This window comes from Colletotrichum chrysophilum (assembly GCF_026319265.1).
Source record: "Colletotrichum chrysophilum strain AFK26 chromosome Unknown scaffold_39, whole genome shotgun sequence".
Classification (NCBI taxonomy): Eukaryota; Fungi; Ascomycota; class Sordariomycetes; order Glomerellales; family Glomerellaceae; genus Colletotrichum; species Colletotrichum chrysophilum.
In genome coordinates, this window is record NW_026517326.1 from 289591 (window position 1) to 306314 (window position 16724).

General features: G+C 56.7%; 2 protein-coding genes across 2 annotated transcripts; one reads left to right on the plus strand and one right to left on the minus strand.

Moving 5' to 3' along the window:
- Positions 1-271: 271 nt before the first annotated feature.
- On the plus strand, positions 272-2373 carry COL26b_005717 (uncharacterized protein; the record flags this gene model as incomplete). The annotated part of the gene is made up of 2 exons (XM_053178556.1): positions 272-443; positions 497-2373. The coding sequence occupies 2 exons, from the start codon at positions 272-274 to the stop codon at positions 2371-2373; spliced, it is 2049 nt and encodes a 682-aa protein (XP_053037567.1).
- A 461-nt stretch (positions 2374-2834) lies between these two features.
- On the minus strand, positions 2835-6015 carry COL26b_005718 (uncharacterized protein; the record flags this gene model as incomplete). Its single annotated transcript, XM_053178557.1, has 2 exons — positions 2835-4965; positions 5018-6015. The coding sequence occupies 2 exons, from the start codon at positions 6013-6015 to the stop codon at positions 2835-2837; spliced, it is 3129 nt and encodes a 1042-aa protein (XP_053037568.1).
- Between the last annotated feature and the right edge of the window lie 10709 nt (positions 6016-16724).

Below are 16724 nucleotides of genomic sequence, written 5' to 3' on the forward strand. Positions count from 1 at the left end.
CCCCGATGGACTGATGGAGGCCGGACCCCGCCAAAAATTCCATCCCAGGCACGTACCTTCGTACCCAGTGCTGCCGAACAGGGTCGCAGTGCAGCTCCAGGCGTCGCTGGGCGGCAGAAAAAAAAAAGTTGCTTGACCACCTTCCGGGACGTTGATTCTGAGGACCTTCCAAAGGCTTTTTGCATGTTCCCTTGAAGTTCCCACCACAACGCCCGCCCATTGGGATTCTGCAACGACGCGGCCGAGCCTCAGCAGGGAGACTACCGACAACATGGCGCCTGCACCGACAAAAGAGTCGGTGCCCAAGAAGGTCAACCTATTGGACGACAGCGACTCAGACGACGAAGATGGAGGGGCAGACATCGCGGCGCCGCAGTTGAAGGTCAACGAGGAGTACGCGAAGCGGTTCGAGCACAACAAGAAGCGCGAGGAGTTGCACAGGCGTAAGTTCATCTTGAATTGAATTGGTATCTGACGCATCTCTAACCATGGCCAGTGGAGGAAAAGTACAAAAAGACGGGCAAGCGGGATGACGACAACGACGACGACGAAGACGACGACTCTTCATCCTCGGACGAGACCGAAGACGAGGAAGGCTTCCTGGCCACCGAAGATCTCGACGCCCAAATCTCCGCCACCCTCTCCGCCATCAAGAACAAGGACCCCCGCTTCAAGGACAAGAACTTCACCTTCTTCAAGGACACCCCCAACGCCGAGCCCACGCCCTCCAAGAAGAAGGAGAAGCCACTCTTCCTCAAGGACTACCACCGTGAAAAGATCTTGGCTGGCGGCGTCGGCGAGTCCGACGACGAGGACGACGCGCCGCCTCCCCAGACCTATGCGCAGGAGCAGGACGCCCTCAAGAAGTCCATCATCTCCGAGATCAACAAGGCGGCCGAGGAGTCGGACGAGGAGGAGGAGGGCGGGGACTTTGTCACGCGGAAGCCTGACCAAGTCGTCGAGCTGCCCGAAGCCACCGAAGACGGCGTCCACCCCTCCCGCGCCCGCAAGGTGTCTAAGAAGCAGAAGAAGGCCATCACGGAGGACGACATTGCCAACGCCGACAAGGACCCGGAGCTCTTCCTCTCCAACTTCATGGCTGCGCGCGCGTGGACCGAGGGCGGCGAGCACAACTGGAAGGCGTTCGAGTCGGACGATGGCGAGGGCGACGACGGCGAGCTGGCCGACAAGTTCGAGGAGGCGTACAACCTCCGCTTCGAGGACCCGGAAAAGTCAAACCAGGCCCTGAAGACGTACTCGCGTGAGATCACCAACGCGCGCACCGTGCGCAAGGAGGCCGCGAGCTCGCGCAAGCGGGCGCGTGAGCTGGAGAAGGAGCGCAAGGAGGCGGAGAAGGCGGAGCGCAAGGCGGAGAAGGCGCGTCTGCGCAAGCTCAAGCTCGAGGAGGCCGAGGAGAAGCTCAAGAAGATCAAGCAGGCGGCGGGCCTGAGCGGCAAGCAACTCAGCGAGGACGAGTGGCTGCGTTTCCTCAACGACGCGTGGGAGGACGACAAGTGGGAGGACGAGATGAAGCGCCAGTTCGGCGAGGAGTACTACGCCCAAATCGAGGGCGGCGCGAGCTCGGGAGACGACGACGAGGAGGAGGACGGAGAGAAGAAGAGCAAGAAGAAGAGGCCAAAGAAGCCCACGTGGGACGACGACATTGACATCAAGGACATTGTGCCCGATTTCAAGGACGACACGGAGCACCCGCAAATCACACTCACAGATGACGAGCCGGAGGCAGAGGGCGATGAGGGGGAGGAGGAGGAGGAAGACGAGGACGGCCGTCCGTCAAAGAAGCGCAAGACCTCCAAGGACATCAAGAAGGAGCGTCTGGCCTCCAAGAAGGCGGCCAAGGCGGAGCGCGCCAAGCTCGAGGCCCTCGTCGACGCCAAGATGGACCTCGACATCCCCGAGGCGTCATCATCGTCGTCCTCCAAGACGCCAGAGATGTTCGGCTTCCGCTACCGCGAGACGTCCCCGACCTCCTTCGGCATGACGGCGCGCGACATCCTCCTCGCGCCCTCCGACGCCGCGCTGAACCAGTTCGCCGGCCTGAAGAAGCTCGCCCCCTACCGCGACGACGACAAGAAGCGCAAGGACAAGAAGAAGTTTGGCAAGAAGGCGCGCCTCAGGCAGTGGCGCCGCGAGCACTTTGGCAACGAGTACGAGCGCACGGGGCCCACGTTCGACTTTGAGGGCGCGACGTTCAAGGATAGCAAGAAGAAGAGGAAGAGCGACAAGAAAGCCTCCGACGAGACGACGACGACGCAGGAGAACGTCGAGGACGGAGGCGCCAGCCTGAGCAAGAAGCGCAAGAGATCCAGGGGAAAGAAGAAGGCCGAGGAGACGGGTGCAGCTGCGGAGTAGTGTAAAACCCGCGTGTTCTGACGGAACTGTCAACAGTTCTTATTTGTCTATTGCGTAAATAACTCTTTTGGGGAACGGGGTTAGAAAAGTAGTCACATTGTTTTTTAGACACAACGATACCACGTAAAGGTTCTCTCTCTCCATTTAATCACGAACATCTGGACGGTAACGTGGTGGTCTTCATGCCGCATTACTGTGGGTTGGTATCTCACACACAAGTATATCGGAATCGCTACGCTACCCAAGTAGATATTTTTTGACCCGCCCAATGAAGTCCCCGGTCCTGCTCCGTCCCGTCTTTTCCGTCATATAGTCATAAGCAAGGGAAACATGGAAAGTCCAAGACATATACAGATAATACAGAGCCCAAAGGCACACCCGGCGCCCTAGATCTTTCCTTGCGGAAGCCGTCGTATCACGGTATTAAACAAGACAATATGATTGAATGTGCGCTCCCCAGCTCATCTCGCGCCGTGGTGCAGGCCGTTGCTGAACATGTTGCCGAAGCCATCGAGGTTCATGCCCATGTCCTGCCCAATCTCGGGTGGCTCCATATTGAACGGCATGAACCAAGCGGACGACGCCTCTTGGCCGACAAAGCCCATGCCGTCTGTCTGGTGGCCGTGTCCGCCCATACCATTGGCGTTTCGTTGCGGACGTGGGCGGGAACCCTCCCGGTGTGTCCCGGAAGTGCTGTGGGCACTGGATGGCATGCCATCCCAGTCGAGGCCGTCAAAGTGGCCCATGTTGCCCGGTTCCATCGAATACGCACCAAACACGAGCTGTCGATCAAGGGGCTGTAGTATCCCGTTCTGCTGGTTCAGAGACATGCTGAGCAGATCAGGCGGGTAGAACGGCGCGGGTCCTTGGTGATGATGCCCGAACTGACTGACAGCAATGGGGCTGATCGGGGACAAGGCGTGGTAGTTTGAGCCCTGGGAATGTGGCACGGTGAGGGGATTGAAGCTGGAAGGGCCGCTAGTCTGCCCGCCAAGAGCGCCGGACATGCCCCGCTGCTGTTGCATGCGAGCACTCAGTTGCTCCTGAGCTGATGCAGCAATGTTTTCAGTGGACAGTGGTTCCAATTGACTTCCATCTGAGCGCATGCCCGACGTGCCCAGCTTCTTCCCGGCGAACGACTTGCGCTTTAGAGGGTTGGGTCTCGATGTGTTGCCTTCGGTGCTGCGCGGTGGGGACAAGGTTGTGAAGAACTCCTCGACAGTGTGGAGCTCCGGCTTCTGTTCCAACACTGCATCGTCGCCCTTCTCCTTCTTCTTGGCCGTCGCTGGGTCTGAAAAGTCGGACTGGGAGACGCCGTGGGGGTAACGATCGAACCAGTCGCCATACTGGAAGATGGGCGACGCCGTCGAACTCTCCTTGGTCTGAGATCCTCCTCTGGCAGCGTCTGCACAGGTCCGGTACTGCTCGCGCAGGTTCTCCGACATGTAGTGGAACATGCCCCAGTACCTCTTCATCTTGGACAGGAACTTGACGTTGGTTGCCAAGTTCCGCTTGGACGCCGCCTCCACGGCAGGATTGCCCGAGAAGATACCCAGGATGTGGACGGTACCCGACGAGAAGGCACAGTAACCAACAAATGGCGCGGTGACCATATACGACTCGGCATCTTTGAGGACTTCTGAAATACGATTCGCAGCGGCAAATGTGTTGTCTCCGGCCTTTGTGACGAATTCTCGAGGAACGTCTTGAGCAACCGGGCTGTTTGGCGACGCGACGGCTACCCTGTTAAGAAACAGGATGTTCTGCTGCATGGCGATGTGAAGGAACAAGTACTGGTTCGCCATCCTTTCTGTGTCGTGCAGCTGCAGGTTCTCGGGAGAGTACTTCAGGAAGTCGGGGATGTTATTCAGCTGCTCCTCCGCCTCCCGCATCAGGGTCGCGTACTGAGACTCGGGGCTCCAAATCGGATGAGGGTCGAGTTCCTTGCCTCCCTGGTTCAGGTACGTGATGATTTTACCCCAGATGGCGATCGTCTTGATCATGTGGGCAGCGACGCCCATGTTCTCCTTCACGTCGGCGAGCTGTCCGTCTTCTGCGGATACCGGGTGAGGAACCTTGCCTCGCAGAGTCTCGGTCGGGGCTGGCATGTCGAGCTGAAAGTACTTTTCCTTGATCGGCAACGGGATCTCAATCGTCTCCTCCCTTACGAAAGTCGGCCGTTCTGTTCCAGACGAGTTGAAACGATCCATAAGGAAGCAGGCCCACATTGTTCTCCGTCGAATCTCCCGGTCGATAAAGCTTAGTTGCGACGCCCCATTTCGGTTCAAGGGGTCGTGATCAAGATCCCTGTGGAGTTGCAAGGCGAAAGCCATGCGGATCGCTTGCCCGCCGAGGGCCCAGCTCCTACCGCCGTGGCAGGTACCAAACTCGTGCAGGCCTAGAATCAAAAGGCATGTCAATATCGTGATGTTGGGCCACTCATACCGCCTGGTGCAGATGTCTCTTGCGTGCGAAGCCCATTCTTCGCCACGCAGGAAGTTTGGCGACGAGCTGTTGAGTTTCGGGTGGCTGGAGAAACGGGCTGCAATGGCGCAGACAGATAGGACAAGAACGGGTGGCAACGTGCCGGCTCTGCAGAACAGTTTAGCAAACCTCAGCTTCTCAATGATCACGATGGGCGTACCTGAGCTTCCTCATGTAGCTTGGCTTGTGGAGGAGATGGTACGCTTGGCCGTAGATGTTCTCGAAAAAGATCTCGGCTAAGTGTTCTTGGAGCTCCTTGGGCGGGAGCGCGTCGAGACCTTCGAGGAATAGCTTGTTCTCTTCTGCTTCTTGGGCCTGGAGGGTGTTGGATTTGTTTGGCGGTTCGATTCTTGTCTTGGCTGGAGCTTTTGCCCAGTGGTCAAGGTCCTGGCCAAAGGCTTCGTCTGCGGGTCGCTTCTTTGCGTTGGCTTTTGAAGCGGAGAGTGAGCCTGGGATCGCCGGCTTGACGACAGCCCGGGTCAGAGAGGCGGCGCTCGCGTCTTGCTCGCTCTTGGGTACGATCTTGATGATGCGCTCCTCCATGCGCTTCAGTCGCTTGTCCAGCATGGCCATATAGTCGGTACGGGGGGCAGCTTTTCTCGTCGTGACTTTGTAAACACAGGGGATGCGCGATCGCAGGCAGTGCTTGCACGCAGGCTTCTCTCCCGAACATCGAATCTTCTTGCGGCGGCAGGCAATGCACGCCAATGGGAGCCGTTTCCTCTCCTTGCCGGCCTTCGTCTTCAGCTCACTCCAGGCGGGCGTCTGGTCGGATTTGTCGTCCTTGGATTTTGACAAGTCAGATGCATTGCCGGCCTGGGTGGGCAAGCCGAATTCGTCGGCGCCGTTGTCCTCGAGAGGATTGGGTTCGGCCTGGTCGTCCTGGCTGCCGTCTTCCGAGGTGATGACGCTGTGCCGGCGCTGGTCGACGGCCCTGCCGTAGGGGACGGACATGACGGTGATGGAGTTTTGACGACCGCCGCCGCTTACAGAAGAGACGGAATGGCGGTGCGAGGTTGAGAACATGTCGGTAGCGTGGTCCGCGTCGCCGAGAAACATGATTGCATTCTGGTCCTGGAGGTCGTGGGGCGGGAAGGAAAAGTCCTCGGCAAAATGGGAGGCATCGACCAAGCTTTGAGAAGCGCTGTTGGACCGCATTCCGTCATTTGGGGTTCCTGAGGAAAAGGGTTGGTGGGAAGCCGAGGAAGTTGTTATATGGGAATGGTGCGAATGGGCGCCGGGAGAGTCTGGACCGTGCTGCGAGTATTCGAGACTGACAGCTCTGAGTTGGTGACTTTGGAGCTGCTGCAGACTAGATGACATTGTCCTTTGTCATCTGGGGGGAACAAGGAAAGATCAACGAGGAGGCGACGGTGGAAGAAGGCGGTTCCGAGCGAGCTGGGTCTTGCTCTAGCACCTGCAGCTGCACCTCTGCTGGCAATCCTACTCGGGGCACTGGCTCTTGCTCTGGCTCTGGTTCTAACTCCCCGCACGCGCCTGCGCAGAGAACGGCGTTCGTCCCTGTCCCTGTTTATGCCTTCAGACCACGGGTGTAAGTGTGAGTTGTGGGGGTCACAGCGGTCGCAAGATGGACCATGGTACGGCGGGAAAAGACTCGTCTTGGCCCGGGGCAATCCGAGTCGCGTGCCGGTGTCTGCGGCTGTGGTGTTGTTGAGTCGGGGAATTGAGAGGTTGTTGGTTGGCTGATTTGAATTGGGACAAAAAAAAAAAAGGAACTGGAATTGTGTGAAAGAGCTGGAACAAAGCTCTTACTCTCTCTCACACACACACACACACACACACACACACACACACGCAGTCTCTATTTCTCTCACTCTCTTGTGTCTGGGGGCGGGGAAGAGACGGAGAGGAGAAAGACGCAGTGTTGAGAATTGTCGGGGAGAAGAAATTCTGACTCGGCGTCCTCGAGCAGCGAGAAGGACGAAAAAAGAGGAGCGAGAGAGAGAGACTAAGACTCTCAGAGACAGGACCCAGGTCAAAAGTAAAGCAAAGCAAAGCAAAGTAGAGAAAACCAGAGCAGCGGAGCAGATTTGCGATTTTGGGAGGAGATGGGGAACGTCGCCGGCTTGGAGTAAAAACTGGGGTTGGGGAGAAGACACCGCACTGGCTGGTCAGTGTCGACGGCCGGGGAGGGGGAGGGGGGTCCACACCACACACCTCACACCTCACACCTCACACCTCGCAGTGCTGGCAGCCCTGGTGTTGTGTTTTGCTGGTGCTGGCTGCTGGCTGCTGCTAATGCTGGTACTGGTGCTAGGTAGGTGAGGTACCTAGGCACCTGGCGTTCGTGCTGTGAGTGAGGAGTCGCGGGAGGATGAGGACGAGGAGCGTGGGGAGCGTGAGGAGTGTGAGGGGGGCGTGTGGTAATATGATGCCTCTGATTGCGTGGATTCCTGGCCTGGCCCTCTGAGTGGACGAAAAAGAAGTGGGCGCTGCACCTCTTTTGCTCCAAGAGCGCGGGTGTGTGCCAGGTGCAGGCTTGCAGCGTGAGCGTGCAGGCCCAAGGTGCAGTTGCAGGTGAGCGAGAGACAGCCCAGAGCACCAAGAGGGCTCCAGAAGCCCGGGCAGGGCCAAAAGGCGTTTTCGGCGGTCCAATTGTGGGGTACTGCTGCTGGCTGCTGGAACGTCAGGTCGCCAAAGGGGGAGGGAGGCACGGAGTACCTGGGTACTTGGTACGGATACGGCAGGCAACGCAGCTCAGCACCTCCTCAGCACTGGCAATGTGAGTGAGGCTGGCGCTGGAACTGGCGCTGAAGGCAAAAACCTGGCGTCGTCTTGTCTTTGCTGCGTTTATGGCTGTGCCTCGCCCGTCTTAGTGGGCCTTGTTTCTCCAGAAAAGGTCTCGAAGTCGTCCTCCCCGCGAGCTCTTTCGGACGGAGACGGAAACTGGGGAAGAACCTTATATATCCCGCTTGGCTGCAGAAGAACAGCAACAGGAATCCCCAACAACACCACCACCGCCTGACAGGTGGTTTCACCGCGGGGTAAAGATGCTGCGCTCGTGGCTCTCGTGCTTGTGGTGTAGCGGCTTGTTGGCTTGTTGGCTGGCTGCGCGGCTCTGTAGCTCAAAGTGATGGGGACCCGACACTGAGTGGGTGGTGGAGGGTTCTCTCCCACCGGCAATATAAGCACCGCAAAATGAAGGACCCCAGGTGTAGGTGGTAGGCTGAAAGGCAGGTGTCGACGACGTGGACGTGTGTGCTGTGCTGTGTTGTACGCAGTCGGAACTGCTAGCGCTGGTGGTAGATTTGGCGCGGCGCGAGACCCTCTTAGGCCCCTTCCCTTTCAGGCCGAGACTCTATGCTGGTTTGGGAAGACTTGAAGAGGGAGCTAGTGGTAGTGAACAACAATGGCCTAGAATTGTGACGTCCGGGACGACACTTGCAGCTGATGCATCGAAGATCTGCCAAGCTTTCTCCTCGAGGCGCAGAAGCACGAGAGAGGGGCGTGGGGTTTTATAAGAATAGACAAGATGGATGGGGATGATCGGGACGGAAAGGGGGGCATCAATCGTAATGCCCAACCATGGCGACGACGACGACGACAACAACCTCCTCCTGTACCTTTAAGGGGGACTTGTGCATCTCTTCAAGTGCAACCCCTAAGCCGCAACGAACGACATGTCGCCTGGTCCCTGCCGTTCACGTTGCGTACATCTATTAAGATAAGCCCGGGCAGAGTACCGCCCATCCCACAGGCTGGAGGTGGCCCGCCAAGGCAATCCAGGACCGACCAAGTAATGAAATAAAAAAGCGCTTCATTGGCATGCTGAGTATCTGATGTGAAGTAAGTAACAAGGTGAGAAAAAGAAAGGCACAACCCAGCTGCTCCTCGCACAGACGCCCAAGTACATCTACAGAGTTAGGTAGAGGAAATGATGAGGCCTCTCCCCCTACAGACGTCGATCTGGGCGTGACATTTAGATGCCCGAGAACAGGGGTCTGCAGCTCATGCGTGTGCGTATTCCACTTTGCAACCAACGCATGTTCTTCTGGCTGGAAGTAACCGGAACATCAACAGCAATTGAAATGACCTGCACAGGTTCTTGAAAGTGCATCAGTACACACGAGAATCGAACATGCGTTGGAAATGTGCACCTCTTGATAGGGTCTGCATGGTCGTTCCTGAAAGTTTACGACGCAGACCATGTTGCATCCTCCTTCTCGCAAACGTCAACCCGCCTTGAATCTGGAGGTCGATGCAGATGAGATGTTCTCCAGGCGTCCCGGCCCAAGACCCACGATGCGATGGCAGTGCGAACAGATGTGGGGACGCGAAAGTGGGTATGGTAGGGAACAGGGGGCTCTGGTCGACGCGCCAAATCAGGGATGGATCGGGGGGGAGGAAGTGGGAGGGCCGGAAGCCTGGTGGATCCTCCAGCCAGACACTGGAGGTGACTTCCGAGACTGTCCCGGTGCGGGTGGGTATATGTGCCGCCGCGTGCAGATGAGGTGCCATGCGGTCAGCGGAAACGATGGGATATTCCTGACGAGCTGGTGATAATCCTGCAAAACTTCACGTATACCTCCAACCATGGAATTGGCTTCCAAGAGAGCCCGGCCGTGCGGTTGAGTGCGGTACGGCGTGGTGCGGATAATCTGTGTGTGAGGTGCAGATATCATACAAAGGATGAAGCTGGGGAGAGCCAGTATTCAGACTCGGACCGCTGTGAATGTCCAAACAGACGGGATGGAGAAATCATTGTCGTTGCATTCTCATCTTTGCCGTCGCTATTCAGAGACCTCGCGAAGCATGGTGCCGCCGCGATTGTTTTGAGTCTCTCTTGCAGTCCGGTATGGCAGATATTCATTCGCGCAACGAAGCGGAAACAGCTTCGCCGTGCTATTATCGTCCATCACGACGGGAACCAACTTGATCAAGCCTCACAGGTGACCTGTCGGCCATGTGCATCCACGGGGATGGCGCTGGCCATGCGGGATCCAACAAGCTGGTTGGCTGGAGCTCAGTGCATGACCCCTGGCTTCTTTACCGCTCAAGTTTGGGGCCTCAAAACGCGATGCCAGTAAGTGACTGCACAGCGACATTTCTGAACGACGTGCCATTGAACCCGCCATGCCACCGGGCGGCGGCAACTTCCACTGAGACGGTCGCAACGGGGTGGCAGCGGCCAAGGGACCCCGGGGCATGGCCAGGAGGGCATGCTGCAGGTTTGCATCGGTTTGGGCATGATCCGTGTTTGCCCGGGCTGGCCCAGACCACCTTGCTGTCCGGATGCCGTCGTTACTGCAGACTGGTTGTTCGGTGTGGTGGGTTCTCGAGCACATCGACGCCGACCGGATCTGTACGGGATGGCGCCCCGACTGTGACCCATGCAGAACGTGTCCGATGTATAGACTAAAACTTTTGAAGACGGGCAAGCTTTGAGTAGAGGCAGACGAAGTTTGTCGAAGTTGATGCTAGCTCAGGTTTCAGCGGCGCCAATGAGACGGGGTGTATATGTAGGCTTGGCGCTTTGTTTGACCGAAGTTGGACTGTGGGAGCCAAGGCAAAATGGCATATTGCAATCTAGAAGCGTATCCGTGCCTTGGCTGCTGGTCGTTTTTTCGTCGATAAACCTGGTGCACTGCGCGCAATGTTGGGTTGGATTGCTTTGCCCCAGGTGGGAACGCAGGGCGATCTTTCGGAGTGTAGAGAGGTGAGGCTAGCTCGCTGTGGTGGACGTCATTGGGTTCGGCCAGGGATCAGGTTGCTTGCCGCAGTTTTGGCTTGGTCCTTATTGACGATTCAGTAGCGGTGTCTTGGACCAGTGAAGAACGAATAGAGTGGACGTCGGTGCCGCGGCGGCCGGGGAACGAGGGTGCCGGTTCCATGACGAGTGGCGGACCGTCTCGAGCGGTCGAAGTTCGGGGTTGACGAGCTGTAGGTAGGAGAATTAAGAAGGAGGGGATGGCAGATCGCGATATGTCTGAGCGATGATAGGACGAGCGTGATGTGGAGGGTGACTGCGCGAGGGCGGCGATGTGCAGTGTGGAGGAGGCGGGTTTCCAGGACCAGCGTCGGTGTTAAGGTTTGGCGGTTTGGAGATTATGAGTGATTATGTAAAGACGCCATGTGGGGCGCGTTGAAGGTTGTGGGTCCTGGATTGGAGCTCACGGTGCACTCGGCGCTGCTGCAAAGCGTTTGGTGAAGAAGCTGAGGAGAAGATCGAACACAAGCACGAACTGCAAAGGTCCTCCCAAGCAGCCCTTGACCTCCACTTGGAGTTGATTCTGAAGATTACCATCGTCAAAGCATTGCACCGACTCACAAGCATCTCACCTCAGCTTTGAGGACGATTGATGTCCAAAACATGCTCTAGGGCCAGAGCCGCAACTGCGTTAGCTTCACCGTAGCTCGTAGCCTCATTGATCACGATTTCAGCTTGGCTCGTGCTCGGAGACTGGATAGCCGCAGAAACTATGTGCAGGCGATTCTGTCCATGTCAAGAGTAACGTTCCTCTACGGAGTGCTATCCGTCCAGACCGACACCTGAGGATCACTAAGCAACTACTAGCTACATCTAGTATGAAGGGATCCACGAGCCACACGATCAGTGAATGATCAACAACATCAAGAGCCTTGCCTGGTGCCTGAGCCCTGACCCTGAACCTGGCGCCGTCCATCCGGCGGGGCAGCATCTAGACGACGTGGAGACGAGGACTGGCACTTGTCTGTGTTGGAGAGCTCTGGCGGGGACACCTGCGACTCCACACTCCAGCCACCAGACCTGACAATCTTGACAATGAGACCAGCCCGGACGCGTTCGAGCGTTCCGTCACCCACGAGACACGACCTCAGGAACACTAAGCCTAGAACCGTGCCTATGCCAGGAACGGTCTTGCTGCAAGAAAGAAAGATGGGGAGATGGCCGAACTGTCTTGTCCGTGTCTCTGTCAGTGCCCGTTGATTGGGCTCAGTCTAGTACGTCGTTCGTGCTCAGCCATCGTGGCTAACTGGCATTTGCATCGTATTTCCGGTTCTTTGTTTGCTTATCCGCCATGCTCGTACTCGTAACAGTTCTCTCGTAATTAACAATTCACCTCATGTCGGCCAAATATGTTCCATCAGTCGATGAAAAGTCTTCAACTCGATATTTGGAGCAACTATATGGCGATGGACCTCGGTTGAAAGCAGACGTACCGCGTAGTTTACCGCAACCAAGGTTACATGCATCTGCACAGCTTACAAAGCTTTGGGGAAACAGGGACTTACCTGCAGCCCTTGAAGGTTTCCCGTGGTGCCCGTCATGTACGGTTCTCTAAGAATACCTTCCACACCATGTAGTCATGTACGAGCTCCCGTCTAGGGTAAAGCGCGGCGTTGCTGAAGTATGACGGGCAACCTGCATCAATCAGCTGGAATTCTCGCTACGTATTCTAGTGGTATGTCTCAATTTCAGCGTCCAAAACACCACGCCTCGACGAAGACAAGAGAGTTTAACACTCATGTCTGACATCGATGAATCCGACAACACGGGGCAAATAAGTCGTGGCTTCCATGCCTCCCCCTGCCTGTCGTTTGTGTGTCTTTCGCACCGGTGCGTGTCCACATTCCAGCGCTTGTGTCACTCACGTCTTGCTAGTTTGAAAGCAACCACCGCAGTGAGTGAGAGAACTCAGTGTCGTTGGTGTATCTTCCCCAACGCAGGACCGGTCCACATTCTCTCTCCTCACTAGACCAGAGTTACACCCAGATGGGGAAACAACCCCCCGTCCTCCAAAAAAACGCAAGCCCGTGAATGCGACAGTCGCGATGATCTTCCTGCCTGACTGGGTACCTTCACCTTAAACACTACAACCCTGCCCAGCCCAACATCGCCGCTATGGTCTGCGCGCCTGTTGCCTCCTGTCCATGCTTCTACCTTATCTTCGTCCAGGTTGCATCTCTTCGTGCTCGTACGAGCCGTCCTTTCGATGACGACCTTAACCATCGAATTGCCCCCCTGAGCACTTGGAAGAAGTCGCGAATCGACACGAGCGAGAGAGCACCACTATCACATTTTGCTTGATGCTGGGCATTGTCAACTGTCAATCAAAAAGGGTGGGAACCGTTGACACGCCGCGAACACTATTTTTGACTTGATTCTTAAACCCCTTCGAGAAAAAGCACGACTTTGGATGAAAGCTGGAGCGCAATCGAGCTAGTCTACGACCGAATAACGCTCAAGATCGACACACTTTTCAACCTCGTCAGGCCTGGAGGAGGCAAAACTCGCTGGGATACACCCTAGAGCTCCTCCGGTTTCATACCCACCCTCCGTGCTTGAGACCGTCTTAACGCCAGCTTGTTAATCCGCACATCCCTCCTTCCGCCCCTGACGAGGTTGATGTCTGGATATCTGTTTTGTTTTCACGCCTGCTCGCGATGACGAGTTGCTGATGCGGCCTTCTCTTGCGCCGTCTGCGCCATGTTGCTTAGACCCTGGATGCTCGACCGCGCTTCGCAGCTACTTGGACGTAGTCATTGCGATCCAGAGCATCGACCAAGTCACGCAGGAAGACCACGTCGATTCCGGTGGCCCTCTGGCCCTTTCTCGACCTTACTCCGTCCTGCTTAGGTATCATGTCGAGAATGACGTGCGGTGTCAAGTCGCCTTTGCAAGTCGCCTTTGCTCATGCTGGCCTATGTGCCCAACGCCTTGTCACCACAATTCGACCGAGATTGGCGGCATGCGGTTTGACGAAAGCCACCGGTGACGGCGCTTCCGCGGGATTTTCAGCGTCCGTTGTTGATGTTGACTGGTTCTGAGCAAACAAGCCATATGCTTGCTCACCTGTCACCGCCGTCCGTCATCTCGGAAGGCTGATGGCGACAAACTCTCCTCGACATCGCGCCCACAGCCGTTACAACGTCGACCGTGACCTATAGCAAAGCATCTGTCGTCGAGGATTGGCACGCATGGCCAGCTCACCAAGGCCATCAATCTGGCGACACCGCCAGTCTGTATTGGTCCTCCCGTGTTCCATCTGGCCACACCCCCTCCCTTTTTAGGTGACATTGCTGATTTCATCAAACAGATCAGTCATGTATCTCGGAGCTTTTCTGCAAATCTCGTCTCGCCGCCTGCTTAGATACGTCCCCCGCGCCCCCAGTTGCCTTTTGCCTCCCCGGCCACGCTGCTCCACGCCGGTGCTTGGGTGCATCACGGGTCATGCAGCATGCGTGCCGCTTCTTGAGCCTGTGTTCATCAACCAAGAAATACAGCAGCATGTGTGATCACGCAGGATGGAGCGATGTATCTCTGGGGGTCATGTTCCCTTGAACCCCGGCCTGATGATCTCCGTCGCTTCTTGTCTGACTGACTCTGCGACCCGGGCAGCCAATCAAGACACCCTTGCTATGCTTATCCACGATGCCTTCAAACGGCCAGCCATTCTCATTTACGTCTAGGCTGTGGTGGAACTTCAGCCATCGGTCATGAACCCTGAACCCTCAAAGAGACGCAGCTCAGCCGAGCATCCGCGCAACTGATGAAGGATTTTGGGTCCTGGCGGGACAAGACGTGAAAGAAGAGGGGCCAGCCGCCGCCCGGTCGCCGCCAGCCTCGACCGGATCACACTCGAGTTGCGCAAGCGAAAGCCACATCTGCGCATAGCTCCGAACTACGGCATGTCAGGAACGCGACGGTGCATCAACTGCACGTCAATTCTTCAAGGCCAACTTCGACCCGCCCGCAAAGCATATGGTTGACACGTGAGTGTAGAGCTACACAAAAGCGATTTCGGGGTATGTACCCTCCCACGACGCAAAGAGGGCCGGCTCGTGTCATAATACGTTGACGTGACAACACGGACCATTCGAAGCTTCGTCTTGGGTAACGATGTTCTGTCAAATCCGCGTCAGGGGGGGAGTGAAGGAGAAAAGCTGCCTGGCGCGACGTGACGCGCGCGGAACGGTGCAGCTGTCAGTCGCAAAGACAAGCCAGAACGATATAGCAAATGGCGTCTGGCCATAATCGAATGTCGGTCGCCAGGAACGCCCATGAAGGCGCAACAGGAGATCAACTTACATGGCTTCGCTTTGCAAGAAAAGACGAAGCGGCGAATAAGACGCCCAGTGTGCCTGAGCTCGGTTTCATAGCACGACCGTTGATTTCTTGTCTCGATGCTCTGGACGACGCCAAGGCACATACCTCATCCCAGAAGTGAAGACCAAGGTTCCAGACTAGCCGCTCCGTAGTCTCCGTCTCCGTCTCCGTCCGTGTCTACGTCGTTGTCTGTTCAAGCTGCATGCATGACTTTGACTTTGGGGACGGGTGATCTCATTACCGGAGGCCAAAAGTGGTCCCTGATGCTGTCTACTTACAGGAGTGTCCCCCGTCATCTTCTCGTCAGCACAGGCAGAGAGGTGCAGACATTGAAGGGATCACAGGGCGGGTATGGTTCTCTGGGAAGTGCCCCGCCACCGAAATTCAACGTCGTCCTCTGTTGGAGGCGGCGCTAGAGAGGGGGATCGAGGACGTGCGCAGAGGGGGCGAACAACGTTCGGTTTGATGGAAGAGAAGAGACGAAGGAGGCCTTAGCCAGCCTTACTAAGTCCTTACGGATGATCCTAAACGGTCTTCGTCCCGAAACCAGAAAAAAATCTTGAGCCTACCTTGCCTCACACGGTCCAGCTGAAGAACGAATTGCTGGCGTTCAAGGGCAAGCATCTTCTGCGTTTTCTCGGTGCAATATGGGAGTGTTCAAGCGTGCACCTGCCATCTCGTGGCCCTTACCCCAAGGAAGAATCCACTCAAGCCCCCCTGGACACCTCACCCAGGTGCAGTCACACACACACACACACACTGTCGAATTGCATCCACTTTCTCCCTGTCGGCACCGTGCCTAACTGTACGGAGACGCGACGTTTCGCTACCAGCCAGGGAAACACATTCTGTGCCCACACCCTCCTCATTCGCGGCCCCACACCTCCCCCCGGTGGTCGACCGGAACCAATCCAGTGTCCCAGCCCCCCGCAGGTCCCCCGTCGACCAATCCGCACCAGACCCACTTCCGTGAGATACGACTGGCTCTTCATCTCGAACGCCACAAAGCCACCGCCCTACGCCTCGCTCTACTAGGGCCGCCAAAAAAGAGAGACAAGTGCACATCATCAAAATTCCTGCCCTACCAGCTGCCCGGGGCGGAAACCAAGTACACGGCCCCAAGGAACGGCGCAAGGAGGCTTCGGAGCAAAGGTGCAAAAGAAGAAAGGCGACTGGCTCATCAGATCGATGCGCAATAGACGCGCCAGGCCACCAGCGCAGCCTCGTCCCTCGTCGTGCCCGCGTTTCGGACTTGGATCCGAAGGCAGCTTAGCCCCATCACCACTCGGGCCCTTTGGTCGCTGGCGAGCCTGCAGCCCTGGAGATGAGGGAGACAAAAGAGGCTCGCCCCATCGACGATGAAGACATCAAAGGACCAGGAGGCTTGTTTGCTAATAACGTGCCGGCACCGAGCCAGGCATCTGATCAGCATCAGCAGCAGCGGTCGTCGTGTTCGTGTTGTAGGCAATGCACATCAGAGAAAACCCTAAGCAGACATGACTGTCCCTTCTTTGCCCAACAAACGACTGCTGCTATCCCGGAAAGAAAGGGCCATGGCTCCGGAGTGCTACGGGATACGGACCACGGCCGGCCTCATCCCAAATTTTCCAGGGCGTCGTCGGGGAAGCTCATACCGAAGACGATATAACCAATCCCATCCCGTGCGAAGCATCCCAGACTAGACGGCCCGGATACCTGGGCTCTCCCATCGCGCATCGCCGTCGTGCTGCAATCTCATCTTGAATGCGTGTCTCTGTTGAATCTGCTGTGCCACTCTCCGCCGGGGAAGCGTACTTACACGATGAGATGAATCAAAGCC